Source organism: Aotus nancymaae, unplaced genomic scaffold (genome assembly GCF_030222135.1).
Source record: "Aotus nancymaae isolate 86718 unplaced genomic scaffold, 86718_ANA_hifiasm-v0.15.2.pri h1tg000029l, whole genome shotgun sequence".
Classification (NCBI taxonomy): Eukaryota; Metazoa; Chordata; class Mammalia; order Primates; family Aotidae; genus Aotus; species Aotus nancymaae.
In genome coordinates this window covers 12,701,486-12,725,367 of record NW_026988442.1, presented here as the reverse complement: position 1 = coordinate 12,725,367, position 23,882 = coordinate 12,701,486, and the positions used below count along the sequence as shown (strand labels likewise).

Sequence of the window (23,882 nt, the reverse complement as noted above, 5' to 3'; positions counted from 1 at the left end):
AAAAGGACAGAACAGAACTGAAATCTAAGAGAGGGTTATTTGCATCAAAATAGACAAACGTAGCCAAAGAAAGGGAAGGAGAGGACAAACTGTGGCTAAGAAGGAATCATTTATAGAATGAGCAAAGTCTTCAAGAATGGCATGTCTGTGGGGTTTTCTTTCACTGGCTTCTCATGCATCCTTGTGTCCCAACGTGTTGGGACAGGCAGATATCAGGGCAGTGCGGCCAACAGACAGATGCTGCAGCCTAATGACCTCCTACCTCAGATTCCTCACCACCACCACACCCCCTCCTCCATTTTTGTCAGGAAGTAAGGGCGAACTATGACAAGGTATTATTACTCCTAGCCCCGCTAACACTGAAGGGCAGTGAGACCATCAAGAGTTAAGATAAACACCTGCCCATGTCTGCCTGTTTCTGTTTCTACCTGCATGGTTTCCCTCGCCAAGTGCAGCCTTGCTCACCTTTCGAGCTCAGTGCACCACAAAACATCTTCTTTGCCATTCATGACAACAGGGAAAAGTTGGTTTTTCCCCTGTTTGATTGAGTTCGACTTGGTGGTTATTGTCTGTACTTTCTTTAACTGGAGAACAAAACGACATCATGGAGTGAGCGCAGAATGAAGGGATCTGGGAAGAGTCAAGATATGGAGGGAAGAGCGCAGGTGCGGCAGAGGAGTGGCAGGGCTGGGAGAGAAAAGTGCCTGGGAAAGATGGAGGGGCAGGCACAGGCGCGGCAGGAGTGGCAGGGCTGGGAGTGAAAAGCAGAGTTGAAGGAACAAGAACATTTTGTGCTTCCCACAAATGCCAAGAAGTTAACAGGAAGGACCAGCCTCAGGAAAAATGAGATAAAAAGTGACCATGAATGAGATCACATGGGGGACCAAGAGGACACCAGAGTTTCTGATCGAGCAAGATTAAGTAAAAACCACCCAGATACAGAGAATGCTCAACCGGAGTTTAGATAAATGGATCTTTGCTTTATGCAAACATGGAGATTTAGGTTTATGGAGGTCTTCATAAAATTAATTTTTTGGCAAAAGCATTAATTATTCCTTTCTCCCAGGGAGGGCCAGCTGAAAATCTGTGTCTTTATGTATCCAGTATTAAAATTAGAAAGACTAGTTGCCTTTTCTCACAGTGATTACTTATCAGGAATGTCTCCTGGTCTCTGTATTTGAGGATGGGACAGAACAATCGTGTGGGAGAAAGAAGCCCAACACCAGGAAGTCACGTGGAGGGGAGGAGTAGGAATCAATCAGACACCAAGGTCATCTCCCAAGTCCCCACTTAGAGGACACCAAGTGCATTTTTCCAGAGGGCCACAGCTCATCTTACCTTGGCTATCCTATTGTATTCCAAGCAGTCCTGCAGCTCGAGTTTATCATTCTTTGATGCTATCACGGGCCTGGGAACAGCCAAAACCCATTACTTTTTACTAGCTGTAGAGGGTCCTCTGCTAGGCACAAGGTGGGAGTGAGGGCCTGTATTGCAGAGATGTACCCTGGCAGTGAACTTACTACATTAAATGATGAAACTGATTCTGGCATGAGCACGAGCATGTGTGCCAAAGCCAGGAATGGGTTAGCCCCAAGAGGGGACAGCCCAGCATCCAGGAGGTAATGCTCCCCTGCCAGGACTTCAAAGTCAGGTTCCCATTGAGCAAGAACACTACACAGGGGTGGGACAGGAGAAACCTCAGGTCCTCGCTCCACTGCTCACTGTCTGAGTGAGCTTGAGCAAGTCACACTACCCCTTTAAGCTTCCTGTCTATTTTAAAGTGATTTGGTTTAGATTTTTGTGGGTCTACCTGATACAATCACTACATCACACCCACGGTTTGGTGGCTCACTGCTGGGTATGCTGCCTCAGGAGGCTTTAAAAGTTAATGGCAACTGGCTGTAGCGGTTCCTACCAATAATCCCAACACTTGGGAGTTCAAGGCAGGAGGATCGCTTAAGCCTAGGAGTTAGAGGCTGCAGTGAGTTATGATTACAACTCTGCTCTCCAGCCTGGGAGACAGACCCTGTAACTTAAGGCAGAAACAAAAACAAAAAAAAGCAGTGGATGGCATTTTCATTACAATGGACAGGAGGTGGTTCACAAAAGGACCAAGCACCCTTTTAACTTTCACCCTTGAAAACAATTTTGCAAATGCAGAGAGGCAAACAGATGACTAAGAAGGGCAAGGGATAGAACTGAAAGTAGCCGAGCAGCTCCAGAACAGAAACCAGAGCAAGAGCACGGAATTCAGGACGACCACAGTAACCCATGTTAGGGATGTCAAGGCCAAAAAACTCAGACATGAGAATGGGAACCGTGCCCACAGAGGGGCTGGGGAAATCACAAAACATATGTCCCTAGACTGATACATTTCTTTGACCTTACCTGCCAGGCTTCAAATACCACCTCTATCACTATTCCTACCACCGCCATGGACCCAAGGGAGCTGAGAGACCAAAATAAAAGGACACTGCACAGCCCCACCTTGTGCTGATTGTAGGATTAAGATCTAAACAAGCCAGATGACTTGGGTCTGTCCCCTTTATGATGCTTGACACACCCATCCTATAAGCCTGCATAGCTTAGTCACAGCATCAGATCTGCATCACGTCTCACTGATCCTCCCACCTCCTAGCCTACACATTCAATGCCTCAGCAAATGTACTACCCTCCAAGTATCCTGAATCTGACCCCTCATTGCTAAGTCACAGGACTGCTGTGCTGCAAACCCCAGGGGCCACCACTCACATTGTGTTCTCTGGGGATGGCACCTCCTGGGGCACCACATCATCATCAGTCATCTCTCCTTCTTTGAGCCATCTAGTCACCACACGTATCCCCATTCCTGCCTACATCCTGCTGTTGTCTGTAATCCACCCAGAAACTGCCATGAATGTAGGACACAATTCATCTCATCTGTAACTTCCCATGCCAAAGCGATTTCAGTGGTACCACATTAAGGCCCATGTTACTTGGCCCTTCTTTCCCAGCCACCTCACATAGGGTGCTCTGAGCTGGTCTGGGGATGTTTCCCATCATCCTAGACCCTCTTCCTTCCATCTGGAGTACTCTAATAACTGCATGGCTCCATTCCTTCACTGACGGCTCTGGCTAGAATGAGAAGCCCTCCCATCAACCATGCAATGCCCATCCGCCAGCAATGAACCCCAAATCACTGTCTTCTCTCCCCTCCACGATAAGCATCTCACTATCATGAAAGTCAAGATAGACATGATGTGTTTAACCTCAAAAATGGCAACAGCGTAACAGTGCCTGACAGACTGGGAGCTCAAATGTTGAAGGAATTAACCCATTTAATTCCAGACACTGGCATGGTACCCTAAGACTGGCTGCTTAGCCAAGTACACAGGCAAGGTGGCCAACAAAAATCCTCCAGGCTACCCCAGGACCCTCACCTCTGTCCACACTTCACTAAGTGGCAGAAGGTTATTGTCTTTCCACACCTCATTCTACAGGGGAATGTTTTAAGCTTAACTCATTAGCAAGTCTGGGATGTCACATTACCATAACATTTTACATCTTAATTAGCAAGTTCTTCTCCTTGAAACCACATATAGAGGAGATAATCCTCAACGAAGCTGCCTGCTTTGTGGCTTTCAGCGGGTCTGAAGACTGAACTGTCTTTAGTATATGATAAATGCTCCTGGTGATGACAATCTGAGGGAGATGGTCTTCAGGCTATTGTTTGTCATAGCAGCTCTGCCGCCTGGTTGGTCAACACAAGCCTGGCCAAGATCGCGTCATCTCTGGGGCAGGAGGAAAGGCACTGCTAACAACAATCTACTTCCATTTCCAGATGCTGTCCCTATGGCAATGGGGAGGAGAGGTGAAGGGCAGGAGCATCAACAAGCTTAAGTATTGAGAGATCCCTGGCAGAAAAGAGATACACAGTCTGGCTACAGCACGTGAGACTTGTATTTTTCTTAATTTTTTATAGAGATGGGGGTCTCACTTTGTTGCCCAGGCTGGTCTAGAACTCCTGGGCTCAAGCGATCCTCCAGTCTCGGCCTCCCAAAGTGCTGGGATTACAGGCGTGAGCCACTGCGCCCAGCCACCTGGGACTTTTAAGATCAGGTCAGTCAGCAGCTTGCAGCAGGTAAGAGTAGAACTCCTACAGAGATTCTCAGGGACTTGCTGAACATCTCAGGGATCAACCCGTAAGACCACAGGTGGTCTGAAACCCAGGGTACAGCCATTTCTCAGCAGAGCCAGCTCTGTCTCGAAAGGTGTGAATGTCAGAGCTGATAATCACATATCACATATTTAACTTGGCTGTTACCTGACCCACTCAGAGCCCCTTGTTACCTGTTCATCCCAGGAAGGTTGCCCCAAAAATATCGGGCCCTGTGAGCAGCAGAAACTTTGATGGCATCAATCATCACTGGATTACACTGCAGGGAGAAAGAAGATTGCTGTTAGGAGCCCATTATTAGAGTTCTGGTATCAAGTGGAACAAAGTCTGACCTTTGAACTTTGCAGGTGATAGGGCTATTCCCTGACTATGAAAGAAGCATGAATCCTCCAAGACAGAGAAAAGACCAACTGCCATCAGGAGGCTGGCTAGAGGACATGATAAATACCCTCATACTATGCTAACGGTGGGTAAAGGGATAAGGTGAAACCTGCAGATTCTGAGACAGTATCTCCTGGGACAAGCCAGATATTACAAAATATGATACACAGTGGGCTCAAGTGATTCTCCAACCTCAGCCTCCCAAAATGCTAGCACTGCAGACATGAGCCACTGTGCCTGGTCTAAAGCAGTTTTCATATCAAAAATGAGAAAACTCTCTAGAGTTAAAAATTGAGTCAAGGCCGGGCATGGTGGCTCATGCCTGTAATCCAAGTCCTTTGGAGGCCAAGGCGGGTGGATCACCTGAGGTTGGGAGTTCAAGACCAGCCTGACCAACATGGTGAAACCTCGTCTTTTTTTAAAAAAAAAAAGAAAATTAAAAAAAAATTGAGTCAAATCTCATGAGCCCTTAACAACAGATGATGGTTTCATCATTTCTGACTTCAAAGAGTTGGGATGAAATTAGAGATCAATGATTTTCCTTGTACTGGCAGGGCACAGTGGCTCACATCTCTAATCCCAACACGTTGGGAGGTGGGCGGATTGCTTGAACCCAGGAATTCAAGACTAGGCTGGGCAATATACCAAGACCTCATATCTACCAGAAGTACATGGTGGTGTGCCCCTGTAGTCCCAGCTACTCGGGAGGCTGAGGTAGGAGGATTCCTGAACCCAGCTGTTCAAGGCTGCAGATCACACCACTGTACTTCAGCCTGGGAGACAGAACAAGACTCTGTCTCAAAATAAATATTTCCCATGTACTAAGAGAACACACCGAAGCCCTCTCTTGGATCTTGCCAGACCAAGAATGGGAAAGTCATTCCCAATATTGGCAACACCCACCAAGCAGCACTGCCAGCAGGGCTTTCCCTGCCCAGGCTGACTGTGACAATCAGGTCCCCAGATTCCCTCACCTCCAGGAACCGTGAGATGTCCCTCTTGTCGCCAACCTTCATGGCTACAACATTCTCAAACATCCAGAAGAACGGCCGGTCATCACCCTCCTTGGGGCGTGAGTAATTCAGCAGGTGGTAAAATTCGAAGAAGAGCCGGCCTGTGCCCTCTGTGCTCAGAAAACAAGGTGACAGAGCAGGGTTCATTCGAAACCTCCAGCCCAACCCACTGTATTCCTGAGACCAACAGGTTCCCAGTGGCCTCCTGACAGACACTAAGGCCGATGCCTACCGTCCACATCCACCTGAATGACAGCAGGGACAGAGGCAGCAGCAGGGCACTATTTACTAGGGTGTTTCCCTGGTGGGCTGAGGATTTACTATGGAGAGTAGGCAGCACCAACAGACCCCTGGGGCTCCCGGTAACTTGGCGGGAAGCAAGTGGCTCCTTCTCAGGCTGCTCAACCTGGATCAGTGGTCAGGTGACATAGGGTCTCCAGGGACTCCCAGAGAGAAGGATGCTCACCATATAGGCCTTTCCTGGCTGGATTCACATTTGAGAGATCGTTGCATGGGCTTCCACCAATCACCAAGTCAAATGGGCCCCATTCTTCAATCTGAGAGAGTCAGGATGAGGGTGTGAACAGAGGGAGAGTTGGACCCACTTCTAGAATCTTCCTTGGGGCCAGGTGAGATGGCTCATGCCCGTAATCCCAGCACTTTAGGAGGCTGACGGGGCCAGTTCATCTGAGGTCAGGAGTTTGAGACCAGCCTGGCCAACATGGAGAAATCCCATCTCTACTAGAAATATAAAAATTAGCCCAGTGTGATGGCACATGCCTGTAATCCCTTAAGCAGAAGGAGAATTGCTTAAACCCGGGAGTGGAGGTTGTAGTCAGCTGAGATTGCACCATTACACTCCAGAGTGAGGCTCTGTCTCAAAAGAAAAAAAAAATAGAACCTTGCATGCTCACCAACTCCACTTCTGACCCTAGAAAACCTAATGTTTAAGATTCCCCAAGCTTTCAATCATTTTTTCTTTTTCTTAAATAGACACAAGGTCTCACTATGTTGCTGAGGCTAAAACTCCTGAGCTCACATGATTCTCCTTCCAAAGTGCTGAGATTACAGGTGTCAGCCATCACACCAGGCCAACCACAGATTCTCTTCTACTACAGTACCCTGGGGTCTCAGGGATGGGGCCTACATGCAGGTTTCAGGGTGTGGAGGACTGGGGAGCACAGGAAGAGACGAGGCCCACAGGGTACAGACTGCCCTCACATTTTTCTTTGTGATGTTCCTCACGTCATTCACATATTTGATATTTCCCTCGTGCTTCACGGTTCCAACAGCGATGGACTCCTCACACACTTCGGAGGCGACGTACTTTCCCACCTTTATGCCCAACTCTTTGAGGACTAGGTAGCCTGTGGGGACCGGGGAGACACAGAAGCATAAATGATGCTGAGCACACAGCAGCTCATCTCCTCCACTCCCTGCTATAGTAAAATGCAGAATTCCTCGTGACTGCATCACATGCGTTCAATCCAGGAAAGGCTATACAGGCACCACACATACTAGCTGTGTGAACTCCATATGGGAGAAAAGAAGGAAACCAAAACCAGAGAGAGCAGTAGTTGTTGCCTAATTTATCTCCAATTATACTTATACTTGTGGAATGAAAATCGGTTGCAAGATATCTGCACATAACAAAAAACAAACTGTAACAGCTAGCTGGGCGTGGTGGCTCATGCCTGTAATCCTAGCACTTTGGGAGGTTGAGGTGGGTGGATCACCTGAGGTCAGGAGTTCAAGACAAAGTGTAACAGCTAAGATGTACCTCCTTTTAAAATGACCAAGACTGCCCGGGCACGGTGGCTCATGCCTCTAATCCCAGCACTTTGGGAGGCCAAGGTGGGCAGATCACCTGAGGTCAGGAGTTCGAGACCGGCCTGGCCAACATGGTGAAACCCTTTCTCTACTAAAAATACAAAAATTAGCCAGGGATGGTGGCGAGCACCTGTAATCCTAGCTACTCAAGAGGCTGAGACAGGAGAATCGCTTGAACCCAGGAGGCAGACACCACAGTGAGCAGAGATCCCGCCATTGCACTAACAAATAAATAAAATACAATGACCAAGACTGCCAGGTGGTTGAGAAGGTGGAGAGTTTTCTTCAGAGAAGGTAATCCCCGGGGTCTTTCTTGCCCCGGATGAGACACCGTAACCATGCCTTCTGACACCTTGGCTACCCTCTTGCGATGCAGCAGCAGAGCATCCCCAGGTGTACCCCAAACTCACCTGTTGCAATTCCATCAAACAGAGACAGGACTCGAATGGGCCGCCTTCGGGCTGCGGGAATGGCAGGGTACAGCTTGGGGGCTTCCTGCCAGGTAAGGAAGGAGGTCATGGTGGTGAAAGTGCAGGGGAAAGACTCCAGCTCTGAGGGAGGGGCAGGTTGACCTTGCTCAGAAGGCTTCAAACCCTGCTGCAGTCACTGCAAAAAGCCCACTGAAGCCTTGATGGGACTGGGGAGTCAGTGTGTACCGTGCGAGCCTGCATTTGGCCAGGAATGGCCAATTTATCCTTGGACACGAGCCAGATATGCATGCACAGATGCACACATGAAAAGGTTATCACCCCAGATGGCAATGACCTAGGGCGGGCCTCCCTCCAAGAACTAGCGAATTCATTTCTACGATTTCCTTCCCTCTCAGCTGTGCTAACTCAGAAGACTACAACCATTTCTTCACATGCTGAGAAACCGGCAAGGAGGGAGTGAACCCTGGCAAGGCTGAAAACGGTGCCCAGGAGCTGTCAACTCGCCAGGTCTCTCAGCTGTTGAGGCTCCAAGAGGTTCCACTTGTACAATGCATCTTTACTTCTACTACTCTTTCTCTGAGAATTCCAGAGCATTCCAACACCCTGTGCCCCTGGGGTCTGTGGTTGTGGAGGTGGGAGCCTGTGGCTTACGTATTCAAGCCCCGTGTCACTGGTGAAGAAGGCCTGTAGGCGCATGTTCCAGTCCTTCCGGCGCCGCAGGATGCCGTGACAGCGCTGCGGGAGACACATGTAGCAGCTCCAGGGCTCCTGCAGCTTGGCCTCGGCCGCTGTGCCTGTACCCACCAGCACCTCCAAGCACTCCACACAGAAGCACCTGTACCCAGCGGCAGGGAGAAGGGATGCCTTTGTCATCCAGCTGGTCTCCTGTGACACCCCCTTGCCACTTTCCACAGGGAAATAGCAACCCCCTCCTAAAAGCTTACCAAGGGTCCGCTGCTTCACAGCATAGCCTGCAGGGCCCTGTGTGGTATGGGTTCACTGAGGTCTTTCTTGATTACCCCATCCCACTTATTCCACAGGCTCTCTGATCAAAAATGCTCTCCCAGCAACCTACTTCACTCCATGAACACTTTGGATTATAGGCCAACTGGCAAATCAGGGAGTGAACCTTCCTGACACCCGAGTCATCCCCTTCCCTCATGCTCTTAGACTACTAAGAGCACATCTAGCTGGGTGCGGTGGCTCACACGTATCACCCCAGGGCTTTGGCAGGCTGAGGTAGGAGAATTGCTTGAGCCCAGTGATTTAAGAACAGCCTAGGGAACATTTATACTTTTAATTTATAACCAAAAAATAGGCTAGGTGCGGTGGATCATGCCTGTAATGCCAGCACTTTGGGAGTGCTGGGATTTGGGAGGCTGAGGCAGGCAGATCACCTGAGGGCAGGAGTTTGAGAGCAGCCTGGCCAACATGGTGAAACCCTGCCTCTACTAAAAACACAAAAATTAGATGGGCGCGGTGGTGCACACTTATAATTCCAGCTACTCGGGAGGCTGAGCTATGGGAACTGCCTGTACCCTGGGGGTGGAGGTTGCAGTGATCCGAGATCATGCCACTGCACTCCAGGCTGGGTGTCAGAGCAGGACTCTGCTTTAAAAGAAAAAAAAGAGCAAGACTCCACCTCAAATAAATAAACAAATAGCTGGGTGTGGTGGCCTGTGCCTGTAATCAAGCTACTCAGGAGGCTGAGGTGGGAGGATTGCTTCAGCATAGAAATTGGAGGCTGCAGTAAACTATCATCATGTCACTGTACTCTACCCTGGGGAACAGAGCGAGACCCTCTCTCAGAAAAGAGAGCCCTTCCCAGCCATCACAAGTATCAACCCTGTGTGCTGCTTCCAGGACAATTTAGCTCCCTGTCCCCATGCCTGGGATTCCATTAAACAGGCAGCTATCTGCAGACTGCAGGAACCGAGGAGCCTAGGGGGCCCACCCACATCCAGCCCACAGGGCCCAGCGCTCACCGGCAGCAGCTCGTGTTGCTGCAAAGCAGCAGCTCTCGGCCCTCGCAGCACACGGTGCAGTAAGACTGATAGCCATCGTCATCATACATGTAAAACAGCTCGAGGAACCGATCCTGACAGCAAGAGAGAAACACCAGTGAAATCGGAAAGCAGAGAAGCCAGGCCCTGCCAGCTTGCAGGTGGAGGTCCTAGGATACAGCCACAAAACACACTGCTGGTGGCTTGGTGTCCTTTAAAAGGACAACTGGCTGTGATGTGTGTGCCGCCGGCCTCTATGACAGCTCTCCCCGACCCTGCCCCAGAGGCAGCGTGCAAGGCACCTGGGATGAGTGAACTTCACTGATGTTCCACACAGGTGCTGTTGGGAAGGACAGGGGAGAGTGGCGAGGCAGGGGGAGGAAGGTCCAGGGCATGGGGAGGAGGACTTACCCGGCATGTCTGACAGAGCCCCCCCTCAAAGAGAGGGTGGAAGGACGCAGGATTTTTCCTGCCACAAGACAAACAGCCATCTGTAAGAAAAACAGGGTTGCGGCTTGTGGCAACGGAGGCCCTGACACCAGCTGCTGATGCCTGGGGTCTCTCAGGTCTTGAGATTTTCCTCCAGGCCAGCACCTTGCCTAGGACTCTTCATGCCTCAGGTCAGGCCTCATGGCTCCTACCTTTCCACAGTGCTTTCAAGGTGCCATCCCTGCTTCACAGATGGGGAACATCAAGACAGGCAGGGGCTACCCTAGTCGGATGATGTCAGGCAGAAAGCTGAGCAGGGGGCCCTCCAACAGAAACAGGTTTTGAGGGCCTGGTGTGACAATCCTTGAGAAGCCTTAGATACTGGCGACACTAAGGATTTTGCAGTGACTCCAATTGGTTTGTTGTCTCATTCATTATGGGACTTGCCCACGCCCATGCCCTATAAACAGCAAATGGCTGTAATTTCAGAATCCAGGTCCCTTAACCAGTAGGCAACCCTGCCTTCCTTTCATATCACCAGGTCAGCATGGAGTTGCATCCCTGGCTGGGTAGATAGGACCTTTATGAAGTCCATGACCAAGCATCCCTACCTAAACAGAAGTGTGAGTGAGTCTTAGGGAGTAGGATTTCTAAACCGAAGCTCTTCCCGGGGTTCTCTGGGTCAGAGATGTGGTGTTTTCCTATTCAGCATTGAGTAACTGGGGGTTAAGGAAGCAAGGGAGACTTCATCCTCACACATTCTGTATTCCATGAGGTATATTCTGGCCAGAGTATCCACAGTGGAAATCCCCAGCCAGTGCAAGCAGACTATTTAGCCTGACAGTGGCCACGTGTCTAAAAGCTAGTTAGGTGCAGCTCTTCTTTAGGAAGGCTCATGATACCAGTAATCTTGGTTTTAGGTTATGGTTCTCCCAGCCAAAGAGGCCAATCTTCCCTTCTTCCGCACCACACCCTTCCTGTCCCTTTCTCTTAAGGGGCACAATTGGGTAATTCATTCCACAAACTGTAGCAACTAAGATGCAGGGACCAGGAATAGGACCACAGAGCTCAGGTTAAATCCCGGCAGGGTGGATGAGCTGGGATAAGGCAGGCCTAGAGCCCCAGCCAGAGTGTGAAAGGGAAGGACTGAGGGAGAGAACGTTACCTTCCAGGCTGCTCTTGTTGCTGGCAACATCTGAAGCCATTTGTTCTATTGAAAAAAGAGGGAGAAGGCATGAGATGAGGTTAGGGAGCCAGGTATGGACCAATTCCCGATCTGCCGAGTCTTCCTCCCATCTGCCCCGTGATCCCAAGGTAGGGTCCCCAACAATCACCTCGGGTCTGATCTTCATCCCCTCGGTCTTTGCCGTTGTTATAGCAATTTGTCTTGAGGCGCTTGGGTGGGGGGCAGTAGTCAGAGGCAGTTGAGTCGTCAGCTGTGCGTCTTCGAGTCTTGTTCTCTGTGAAAGGTAATTAGACTGCAGCCGTGGCTTGGTAGGAGGGTCCAGAGAGAATGCGGGCCCAGGACAAGACCATGCTATGTCTGGGTACCAGCTGCAATTGGGGCATGACAGGGGGGCCACACTGAATGTATATGGCCCCTTGATGGGCAATTCACAACAGGAGCTCATTCAAAACCCCTTGCACCCAGGATCCTTAACCTTGTTTACAAGGTTTTAAATGGCTAGGATGTAAAGGTGACTCAGCTCAGAGAGAAAGCTCAATTCAAAGCTAAAAGCCTGACATACCTATGTCTGTGATATCTGATATCTGACATGCTGGGCAATAGCCATTGGGGGTGCCTACTGAGAACCTGAAACTGGTGAGTGAGGAAATGAATTCTAGATTCAATGTTTATTTTTTTTTTATTTTTTTTTTTTTTGAGACGGAGTCTCGCTCTTGTTACCCAGGCTGGAGTGCAATGGCGCGATCTCGGCTCACCGCAACCTCCGCCTCCTGGGTTCAGGCAATTCTCCTGCCTCAGCCTCCTGAGTAGCTGGGATTACAGGCACGCGCCACCGTGCCCAGCTAATTTTTTTGTATTAATAGAGACGGGGTTTCACATTGTTGACCAGGATGGTCTCGATCTCTCGACCTCGTGATCCACCCGCCTCGGCCTCCCAAAGTGCTGGGATTACAGGCTTGAGCCACCGCGCCCGGCCGATTCAATGTTTATTAAAACACTGACAAATGGGTCGAGTAACTGGCTTATTATGACTAACCTAGACATATGAGTCTACTTTTTCAAATGCATATTTTATGAATGTAGTTAATTTCTGTTTAATCAACTACATCTGTATTTAGTTAATAATCTGTATTTACTTAATACAGATCAATTATTTTCATTGCAAATTTAGCATCAAAATTGAGATCTATAAAACATATAATATGTAAAATAAGTAAAAATTTGAAAACAGCACTATAAATGTAAACTATCTCAACTTTTTTTTTTTTTTTTAAATAAAGACAGGGTTTCATCATGTTGGTCAGGCTGGTCTTGAACACCCAACCTGAGGTGATCCGCCCACCTTGGCCTCCAAAGTGCTTGGATTACAGGCGTGAGCCACCACACCCGGCCACACTATCTCAATTTTTATATTAGCTACATATTGAAATGCTAACATTTTGGAAATTTGGTGATAAAAAATGATTTGTATTAATTTCACCTGTTTCTTTTTATTTGTTTTGTTTTGAGATGGAGTTCCACTCTTTCTTGTTGCCCAGTCTGGAGTGCAATGGCACAATCTTGGCTCATTGCAACCTCCACCTCCTGGGTTCAAGTGATTCTCCTGCCTCAGCCTCCCGAGCGAGTAGCTGGGATTACAGGAATGCACCACCACACCTGGCTAATTTTTGTATTTTAGTAGAGACAGGGTTTCACCATGTTGGCCAGGCTAAGGGATCTGCCTGCCTCAGTCTCCCAAAGTATTGGGATTACAGGCATAAGCCACCAAATCCGGTCTCCTTTTTACTTTTTAAATGTTCTTTTTTTTTTTTTTTTTTTTTTTTTGAGATAGGTTCTCATTGTGTCACCCAGGCTGGAGTGCAGTGGCATGATTTCAGCAAACTGCAGCCTCAACCTCCTGGGCTCAAGCGATCCTCCTACCTCAGCCTCCACAGGCACACACCATCTCGCCTGGCTAATTTTGTATTTTTTGTAGAAACAGGGTTTCACCATGTTGCTCAGGCTGGTCTTTAACTCCTGAGCTCAAGCAATCTGCCCACCTCAGCGTCCCACAATGCTGGGAAATCCAAGATATGGTTATTTGCATCCCAAAGTGCTGGAATTACAGGCGTGAGCCACCAAACTCAATTTCAGTGAGACTGCTAGAAAAAATTTTAATTACATAACATGGCTCCCATTCTATAAGTGGGATTTTGTAAAACTCATTTGTATTTCTATTCCATCTATACAGAAAATCTTAATGGACACAGTTAAATTTGACTCTGACCCTAGGAAAAAAAATTATACAGCCATTAAAATTCATAAGGACCTTTTAGTGACAAAATGACATTGGACAGTGCTTACAGTATTAATATTGAGAAATAAAGGAGAAAGCAGGCATCCAACTAGTGTACAGAAAAATCTGGAAGGATGTGCACCCCAATGTTAACCTGGAAGGTATTTGTGAGGGCGGGATGTGAAGAGGAAATGGGGAGGGAGTTCAGATTAACTTTTCAAGAAATTTGATTCTTTTCCAGTGACCGTTTTATATGCAAAGAAATCAGAAAAAGTGCAGAGAAAACAGTGTACAGTCAAAAGACGGGAAGGAAATACCGTATTTCTTTGATTCTAATTTCCTACTGCCTGCACGACGCACCTTCGACTTATTAACCACTTTTGAGGGGAAACAAAACACAACAGAAAAAAAATTACATTAAACGTATGAACCGTTTTCTTTTCCAAGATAAGGTCTTGTTCTGTGGCCCAGGCTTGAATGCAGCGGTGTGATCTTGGCGCACTGCAACCTCTGCCTCCTGGGCTCAAGCCAATTCTCCCACCTCAGCCTCCCAAGTATCTGGAACCACAGGCACATGCCAACTACAACAGGCTAATTTTTGTATTTTTCACCATGTTGTCCAGGCTGGTCTCAATCTACTTGCCTCAAGTGATCCACCTGCCTTAGCCTCCTGAACTGCTGAGATTACAGGTGTGAGCCACTGTGCCTGGCCTTTAAATGTATAGATTGTAACACAAGTCCTGGATTTCAAGAAACCAGTTATCTTATAACAGGAAATATATGGGACTGGTCAAAATGTTAGCAGGTGGCATATTGTTCTTCTTCAACACTTCCCAATTTTCTTGAATGAACATAGTTTAACTATTTTTTTCCTTTAAAAAAACATTGCATCTTGACATCAAGACAGGTATCAGATTCAAACAAATTCTACGTACATGACCATTAGCAAGAAAGTGGCCAGGGAAGCCAGATAGGGCTGGCACAGCCTTCATATGCCTGGTCGTATTTTTTCTGACATTCAAAGTTGAGACCAGCTGCTAGAAAGCTGGGTGGGGTGATGGGCAGCAGGGGTGGCTGACTCTCAAGTTGTCCCACCAGCAGAGACAGCGGGTGCTGCTATGGGGACTCATTCCCACCTGGTTGCGTGTTGTTGGGTTTGAGGCCCTCGATCCCAGTGGGCTTGAAGCCCCCGTGGGCCCACTCCAGCATGGGCTTCAGCTGGTCCTCCAATGAGTCTCCAGGGCTGCTGGGGAAGGTCTTGCCAGCTCGAACCCTAGCTTTCTGCAAAGGCAGAGTCTGTGATGAATGGGGGGTGGGGAGGAGGTGCTCGCCAGGCCACACCCAGGGATTCCCCCAGCCAGGGCCTACATTCCCCTTCACACTGGGCCCTTTCATAGCCAGACAGCTGTCCTGGGCTGTGGTATGTGTCAGGGAAGGAGGAGCCTGTGCAGGGAGAGGCCTCGGAAGGGGGTTGTGGTTGAATCTTTCCATGCAAGCACCCAATAGGATCTCTTCCCCCTAGGAATGTGAGTGGTCACTTCCCTCTCAAAGGGCAGATACATTAGAATTAACTCTACCACTTTAAGATACAGAAGCCCCAGCCAAAACTAGCTCATCTCCTCTGTATCTTATATAAGAAGGCACTTGATTTCTTGTTTTATCTCCCTAAAGATGGGGACATTAACATGTGTCCTACATAAAGCACCATGAGGATTTCAGTGTCTAATGAAGCCTATGGCAACTAGAAGAGGCTGGTTCTTAAATGCTGAACAAAGGTGGGAAAAAAAAATCAAGGTAAAGGGAGGGACAAGGTGTAATGGTTCGTCGGGGTTAACATGGCCCACAGATGGAAGGCAGCTGGCCTCCACTGCTGTCTTAGCTGTGAACTCCACCCCTCAAAAGGAAGCTCTGAGGTCTCTGGAAAAGCATATTCCCTGACATGAATATTCCACCTCTAACTGCCTGTGCTCTTTCCTTCTGATTCAGTTAGTGGTCCCAACAAGAGGCAGCTGGGATGGCTCAAACCCCTTTGCAGGAAGGCTGATCTGGTGGCCATCATATTGTTGGCATTTACCTCCTCCCTGGCCACCCTGTCCCCTCCAAACCACCCCTGGCAACACTGAGCTAGGTTTCTGTGGGTCTCCTGCATCATCCCTGCTCTCAGGGCCTGGCCCTTGTTCCCTCATCCCATGTTACCTCCAGAGCATGGTACATGGCTTTTCGATAGGAGACGAGCTTATTGAAGGTGGCCAAATTAAAGTGCTGGCTGAACAGCCCCAGTGCCACCAGTTTGTCTGCAGAGACCTAGAAGAGAAAGACATCATCAACATCCACCTACAGGTGTGTCCCAGGTGCCATGTCTATCACAAGGTTGTCCATCAGATGCAGAAGATTTTCATACACTTTAACCAAGAACCCATTCCTGGGGATAAAGTCCACAGATATCTATGCGAAAGGAAGGAAAGAAAAAAGCAGAAAAATAGAAATGACACAAAGTCTCAACACAGATATCCAGAACCTGGTTAGATATGACATTGTAATGGTGAAAAAGGAATGATACTTGGAATGAATGCAATTAGATGAACCCCATGTTTGTGACCCCTGAAGCTCAGTCCTAAAATTATCTATGGATGCTCCAGCATTGGGGGTTTGCACATATTCCTTCTTCTTTCCTAAGCACGATAACTCTTTACTTCTTACCCTTTTATTAAAGCTATTTCAGGCTGGCACGGTGGCTCATGCCTAACACCAACACTTTGGAAGGCAGAGGCTGGTGGATCACTTGAGGTTAGGATTTCAAAACCAGCCTGGCCAACATGATGAAACAGCCCGTTTCTTTCTTTCTTTTTTTTTTTTATTTTTTTTATTTTGAGATGGAGTCTTGCTCTGTTGTCCAGGCTAGAGTTCAGTGGCACAATCTTGGCTCACTGTAACCTCTGCCTCCCGGGTTCAAGCAATTCTCCTGCCTCAGTCTCCTGAGTAGCTGGGCTTACAGGCACGCGCCACCACACCCACCTAATTTTTGTATTTGTAATAGAGATGGGGTTTCACCATGTTGGTCAGGCTAGTCTCAAACTCCTGACCTCGTGATCCGCCCGCCTAGGCCTCCCAAAGTGCTGGGATTACAGGCATGAGCCACCGCTCCTGGCCGAAAATACAAAAAATTAGCCAGGCGTGGTGTCAGGCACCTATAATCCCAGCTACTCGGGAAGCTAAGGCAGGAGAAACACTTGAAGCGAGAGGTGGAGGCTGCAGTGAGCCAAGATCATGCCCTTGCACTCCAGCCTGGGCAACAAGAGCAAAACTCTGTCTCACAAATAAAATAAAATAGAAAAATAAAACAAGTCCCCCTAATGAATGTGTTTAGGAAACAATGCTTGACACAGTAAGCACCTTTCACTTATTGTGATTATTTACCTTTAGTTCTTGTGATTTAAGCCATATTCTACAAGTCTCCTGATGTCCCAAGTCCCCAGACCAAGCATGAACTGACTGAGTGGCCAGTGAGAGAGAAAATGGACGTTCAGGGAGGCTAATCAGAACCGAAACAGACGCAGTGGGTCAGGCCTAGATTCTCAGCACTTTGGGAGTAGGAGTTGGGAGGACTGCTTGAGCCCAGGAGTTAGACTAGCCTGGACAACATAGCAAGACCCCATCTCCCCCAGAACCTAAAGCACAACTTAAAAAAAAAAAAAACCCAGGCCAGGTGCGGTGGCTCACACCTGTCATCCCAGCACTTTGGGAGGCTGAGGCGGGTGGATCACGAGGTCAAGAGATCAAGACCATCCTGGTCAACATGGTGAAACCCCGTCTCTACTAAAAATACAAAACATTAGCTGGGCGTGGTGGTGCGTGCCTGTAATCCCAGCTACTCAGGAGGCTGAGGCAGGAGAATTGCTTGAACACAGGAGGCGGAGGTTGCGGTGAGCCGAGATCGAGCCATTGCACTCCAGCCTGGGTAACGAGAGTGAAACTCCATCTCGAAAAAAAAAAAACAAAAAACCCATCTTTACAAAAGATTTTAAGATTGAGCCAAGCACAGTGGTGTGCACCTGAAGTCTTAGCTACTCTGTTTAAGCAGAAGGATTGCTTGAGCCCAGGTTACTGAGGCTGCAGTGAGCCATGACAGCACCATTGCACCACTCATCCTGGGTGACAGTGAGGACCTCATCTCTAAAAAAAAAAAAAAAACAACAAAAAACTGCAAGACACAGGGAATGTTCTATTCTCCATGGAGCATGCTCACACTCAAACAAACCTCCATTTGATACTGGACAGCCTGACTTCCTGTGTGGGGATGTGACCACTACTGGTGAGAAAATACTGCAGCTCCGGTAGCGGGAAAAAGACGCTCATACGCAAGTGCTAGTTCCAGTGCTCAGTAGCTCCAATGCAACCCGAACAGCGCACACATGCCAGGCAGGCACTTTCCCAGGCCAGAGCCAGGTCCCATACGGTCATCTCATCCCCTGATGCCGACAGAACCACACTGCATTGTATTAGCCTCAGATTCTGTCTTGCAGAGTGCATTTTATGTCTTGATGGGGCAAAGCAATTGCAAACAATCCATCTTCCTTCACTTCACAGAAGTTACCACTCTCAGCCCTGGAAGTAGCGGCCTCACTGCCAGCATGGGCCCAGGACTTGTCCTTCTGCTCCCTCTGCTGGTCACAGTAGCCATCTGCATGCAGAGTCTCTCCCACCAGGGAGACTCCACACCCTATTATTTTAGCCCTTGGGGTACTTCGATGCGTTCATGGCAAATGGCCCCTTGGTAGCTCAATTCATGGGAAAAACAGAATCTCTGCTTGAGGCTGAATCCCAAGAATGTACAGCCCTGGCTTGCTGCTGCTGGAACTCCAACCTCATTTAGCCTCTCTCTGAGGCTAACTTAGCCTCTCTTAGGACTCTGAGCGTGGGAATAATATTTACTTCTAAGAGACTTATCACAGGAAAGGTCTGTTTGATCAAAATCTTTGTTGAGGCCAGGTGCGGTGGCTCATGCCTCTAATCTCAGCACTTTGGGAGGCTGAGGCTAGTGGATCATCTGAGGTGAGGAGTCGGAGACAAGCCTGGCCAACAGGCTGAAACCCTGTCTCTACTAGAAATACAAAAGTTAGTCGGGAGTGTTGGTGGGTGCCTGTAATCGCAGCTACTCAGGAGGCTGAGGCAGGAGAATCACTTGAACCCAGGAGGTAGAGGTTGCAGTGAGCCAAGATTGCACCACTGCACTCCAGCCTAGGCAATAAAACGAGACTCCATCTCACACGCGCACACAAAAAGAATCAAAACAGCCTAGTTATGCCCAACACAGCTCTTCCCCAGCTAAATTTCATTGTCAAGAAAGATTTTAAATGGCTAATGTCAATCATCAAGAGACTCTGAAATAACCAATTCTACTAAAACCCTTTTCCTAACTGATATCAGGTGACCCTAAATTCCAACTGCAGGCCACCTAAGGATGCACTTGTGCCTGTCTCCTTTCCCCCCCAGGGCTAAATGACAAGAGGTCCCAGCCATGCTTCTGGTCTCTTCCAGGCTTCTCCACTGAACACCTTTGGGTACCTGCTCATGTGGCCACTTCTGGCCAATCAGAGTCCACACTGGTGATTCAGCCCCCAGAAAATAAATCTAAGAATAACAAAAAAATCCAAGTGGCCATGGATCCAGAACTTTCTAGCACTTTTGTCCCCTCCATGAGTAGACCCATAAAGACCCTAAGAATCTGCTGTCGCTGGTTAACAAGGTAAGTTTTGTCCTTCCTCCCGGACAGTGTGAAGGCATAGGCTCGCCCATCTGCAGAATGCAATCGCAGGGCTCCATCTCCAAAGGCAATTGCAGAAGGAAGACACAGCCTAAAGCCTGCAGAGCCCCTTCCCTTCCCCGAGACTCACCTCGGAGAACTTGCCATCGCCAAACCACTGGACCCACCGCATGCCCGACATGGCCTGTCGCTTGGAGGTGGCCTTCCAAGATACCACCATGGCGGGCCACCAGGAGAAGCCCTTGATCTTCCCCCACACAAGGTCCCCTATTCCAAACTCCTTCCCATCCTGGAAGAAAAACCACATGAAGAAATCCCAGTGAGGAGAGGCACCCTGGGCCAAGTCCCGTCCACGTCACTGACCCTGAGGGCAACAAAAAGCTTGCTCAAAATGTCACATGTAGCCAGATGCTATGGCTCATGCCTGTAATTCTCAGTACTTTGGGAGACCGAGGCATGAGGATCACTTGAGGCCAGGAGTTGGAGACCAGCCCAGGTCATATAGCAAGACTCCATTTCCACAACAGAATTTAAAAATTAGCTGGGTGTGGTGGTGCATGCCTGTAGTCTCAGCTACTAAGGAGGCTGAGATAGGAGGATCGCTTTAGGCCAGGAGTCTGAGGCTAGCCTGGGCCCCATAGCAAGACCCCTTCTATACAAAGTAAAATGTAGTAATAGACATAGAAAAAAGGGATCCTAACAACACATAAATACATACATGTGTAAGGAGTCTCCATGCAGCAATGCTTGAATCAAAACATAAACAACCTCAATTGGTTAATTAAGCTATGATCCAGACCACTGGATTCATAATCCAGATGTGAACCTCAGGCAACTCTAGTTCTTAACAGGTTAAAAAAAAAAAAAAAAAAAAAAAAGCCAGTCTACAAAGGTACACTATGTACAATATATACAGTATGTGCACTCTGATGAACAGAATCACAATATGTATTACATATGCAGCTGGAGTCCTTATATAAATGCCATGTTCAGAAAATCACAGTATTCAGGTGATTAATACTGGCATTTGACTTATGTCTGGGAGAGGATTAAGGTAAAGAAAGGACCATGGTGCATATGGAAGATATTTAAAATTCAAATATTTCAATTATTACAATTACAAAAATTCTAACAGCTGTTGGTCGCTTCATGTTTACTGACAGCAGCAGGTAACTGGTTGGGCCCCTTATTCAGGGTCCTCAGTCACCCTGGGCAGGAGTCCCTCTCGGCAGTACCTGATACTCTGAACTGTCTCCATCTCTACTGTCTGCCTCCACCTGCGGGGACTCCATGCCCTCCTGCTGGCTGTCCTGGGCTAGGCGGGCGTAGGGGGTACTGCTGCTCTGGGGCATCACATCTGTGTCCTCTGTATCGTCTGTGAGGTCGATGGTGAGGTAAGGGCTGGGAGGGGACGACCATGGCGTGCCTGCCGATGCTGTCGCCCGTCGTCTCAGGGACTGTGGACAGAAGGACATAGTTTGGGCCATAGCAAAGGATGTCGGTGACCAGAGACCAACGGCACCCCCAAATGCCTCCTAGGCAAAAAGAAAGAGGAAAGACCAAAGTTAAAGAGAAGAGAGACCGCTGAAGAAGGTTCTCCAGGAACATGTCTCCCTTAAGAGGTGGGAGAAAGTCATTGTAACTGTCCCAGCAACAGAGACAGAAAGAGGACAAAGGCACAAATGATGGATAATGACGAGGGACCCCAAGCCTGGAGCAGGTCACTGGCTTCTTTAAGCGCTTACTGTGCATGCGACCATTCTTGCAGCGACAGTGAAGTGTTGGCTCAAGACAGGTGAAAAAGACATTAGTGAGAAGACAGTCTGGAAGTTAGTGGTTTCTACCTTGTCTCCAAGGTCAAGCAAGAACCAAGTCAACAGGGAAAGCTTCCATTCCCAACAGAGTGTCATCTGAGATCAGACCAGGAGAGAAGCCAACAGGCTTAAGGGAAGCTTACCCAGGAGAGAAAAGAAAAAGCAAGAACCTGAAAAGCAGCATGAAAAAAGGACACAGAATATCCACCAGCCACAGCCAGGAGTGCAGTGAGTGAGGCACGTCTCCCAGTTAGAGACTGGGGGCAGGGGTCTGGGCAACTGGGGAACCAACCCTGGTAGCCGGGAACTCCACGGGGGACTCCTCCACATGGCTGCGGCCCTGCCGGCCTCGGGTGGAACGTGGGGAAGGCCTGTGCCTCTCCCTGCTGGAGGCACTGTTGTTATTTCGGGTTCGGACCTGGAAGCAAGAGAGGACACGCACTAGGCCTGAGGTGACTGGAGGCCTGGGGTCTGGCAGGGCCAGGAGGTGGCCAGCTTCAGGACAACTGGAAATGAACAGGTGATGAGGTAGATGGGGACTCTGGACTGAGAGGAGCAAGAATTACCCAGCTCTTGGAATAGAGGTGGCAGGGTGACCAGCTAGGCGGCCCCACACCCAGCAGGCCCTGCTCTGCCTGTCACAGCAGACAGACGTGGCCAGCTGAAATGGCACCTGTCAACTGGAATTGAAAAATAAAAATCTGGCCAAGAGCAGTGGCTCATGCCTGTAATCCCAGCACTTTGGGAGGCCAAGGCGGGCAGATCATTTGAGGTCAGAAATTTAAGACCATCCTGGATAACATGGTGAAACCCCATCTCTACTAAAAATACAAAAATTACTTGGACATAGTGGTGGGTGCCTGTAGTCACAGCTGTTCAGGAGGGCTGAAGTAGGAGAATCCCTTGGACCAGGGAGGCAGAGGTTGCAGTGAGCTGAGGTCAGGCCACTGCCCTCCAGCCTGGGCAACAGAGGGAGAGTGTCATTAAAAAAAAAAAAAAAAAAAAAAAAAACAGAAAGAAAGAAAAATTCACGTTCACTCTAAACCAAACTTTTATGCCAAAGAATTAAGGAGGCCAATGACTGGGTTCAGAAAGGCACCCGATCATCAAGCTGGAAAATCCCTGAGGCTCTATGTTCATTGTCAAAAATGGTACGAACTTGTTGCTGCAGAACCTGAGTTCAAATTCCACATAGAAGAGTTCCCGTTTAACCTGGGTAAGCTGCTGGAATCTTCTCTCATCTCCACAAGGGGGATGATACAGACCACATCCTGGGCAGGGAAGACTGTCACCCACACCTGGGATAGGAACTGAATGTCAGCCTGGTCTCTAAAGGGCTGGGTGACCGTGAGCAGTAACTGCCTTCCCATTGCCAGACCTAAAAACTGTGATCCACAGAATACACCCACAGAAGTGGTGGACTCGCTAGGTAATTAGCAGCTGAGCCATCCATCCTGCAATCTCTATCGCTCTTGGGCACCTCCGAGATTATACAAGAACTGAAAAACCACCTGAAAGAAATGGGATATACCGGCTGGGTGCAGTGGCTCACGCCTATAATCCCAGCACTTCGGGAGGCCAAAGCAGGCAGATCACAAGGTGAGGAGTTCGACACCAGCCTGGCCAACATGGTGAAACCCCGTTTCTACTAAAAATACAAAAATTAGCCAGGCATGGTGGTGGGTGCCTGTAATTCCAGCTACTTGGGAGGCTTAGGCAGGAGAACCGCTTGAAATTAGGAGGCAGAGGTTGCAGTGAGCCAACATCACACCATTGCACTCCAGCCTGGGTGACAGAACAAGACTCCATCTAAAAAAAATAAAAGAAAGAAAACCTTCCAGGAGGCCAGGTGCAGTGGCTCATGCCTGTAATCACAGTACTTTGGGAGGCCGGGGCACGTGGATCACTTGAGGTCAGGAGTTCGAGACCAGCCTGGCCAATATGGTGAAACCTAGTCTCTATTAAAAATATAAAAAATGAGCTGGGCATAGTAGTACGTGCCTGTAATTCCAGCTACTAGGGAGGCTGAGGTAGGAGAATTGCTTGAACCCGGGAGGCAGAAGTTGCAGGGAGCAGAGATCGCACTATTGCACTCAAGCCTGGGCAACAAGAGTGAAACTCCATCTCAAACAAAAACCTTCCGGGAGACTTGCTTATATTTTCTAGAGTCGAAACATTTGTTTGCCTCTTTCTCTCTCTTAAAAGCTCCCCTAGGGAGATCTAAGACATGTTAACTATGCTATGTAGCGTGGTGGCTAAAAGTGCTTTGGCTCAGGGTGTGGCTACTTACAGCTGGGCTTTCTGACCGAGTCCTGGTTTCCCGGAAGAGCTTCGGCATCACTGGGGTGTCAGAGCCATCGCCATCTTCCCCGTCGCCATTGCCTGTCAAGTCCTTTATAAGGAAACATGATGAACTTTTCAATATCGGTAAGAAGTCACACAAGAAAAACAGTGTAAAAGTAAAAAATCAGTCATCATATTGAAACTACAATCATACTACTAATTCAAGAGACCAAAAAACATTTTCAACTCCCTTATTTTGTCCCCAGATTCCGGGGACAAAATTTCTACAAATTCAAGACAGGACTGAAAGATAAAAG

The 23,882-nt window shown here is 48.5% G+C and overlaps 1 protein-coding gene across 1 annotated transcript in view; it reads right to left on the bottom strand.

Annotated features, from left to right (window-relative positions):
- Positions 1–23,882, bottom strand: part of DNMT3B (DNA methyltransferase 3 beta) — a 37,504-nt gene that overhangs the window by 2,561 nt on the left and 11,061 nt on the right. Inside the window, exons 4-22 of the mRNA XM_012455196.2 lie at positions 23,573–23,674; positions 21,575–21,700; positions 20,704–20,925; positions 19,599–19,757; positions 15,901–16,008; positions 14,841–14,985; positions 14,022–14,081; positions 11,578–11,703; positions 11,409–11,453; positions 10,226–10,305; positions 9,797–9,909; positions 8,463–8,646; positions 7,791–7,875; positions 6,772–6,917; positions 6,017–6,107; positions 5,512–5,660; positions 4,330–4,415; positions 1,339–1,408; positions 466–584 (exon numbers count right to left, since the gene is read on the bottom strand). Of these exons, the coding sequence (XP_012310619.1) occupies positions 466–584; positions 1,339–1,408; positions 4,330–4,415; positions 5,512–5,660; positions 6,017–6,107; positions 6,772–6,917; positions 7,791–7,875; positions 8,463–8,646; positions 9,797–9,909; positions 10,226–10,305; positions 11,409–11,453; positions 11,578–11,703; positions 14,022–14,081; positions 14,841–14,985; positions 15,901–16,008; positions 19,599–19,757; positions 20,704–20,925; positions 21,575–21,700; positions 23,573–23,674 (2,216 nt within the window). The remainder of the gene's footprint in view (positions 1–465; positions 585–1,338; positions 1,409–4,329; positions 4,416–5,511; positions 5,661–6,016; positions 6,108–6,771; positions 6,918–7,790; positions 7,876–8,462; positions 8,647–9,796; positions 9,910–10,225; positions 10,306–11,408; positions 11,454–11,577; positions 11,704–14,021; positions 14,082–14,840; positions 14,986–15,900; positions 16,009–19,598; positions 19,758–20,703; positions 20,926–21,574; positions 21,701–23,572; positions 23,675–23,882) is intronic.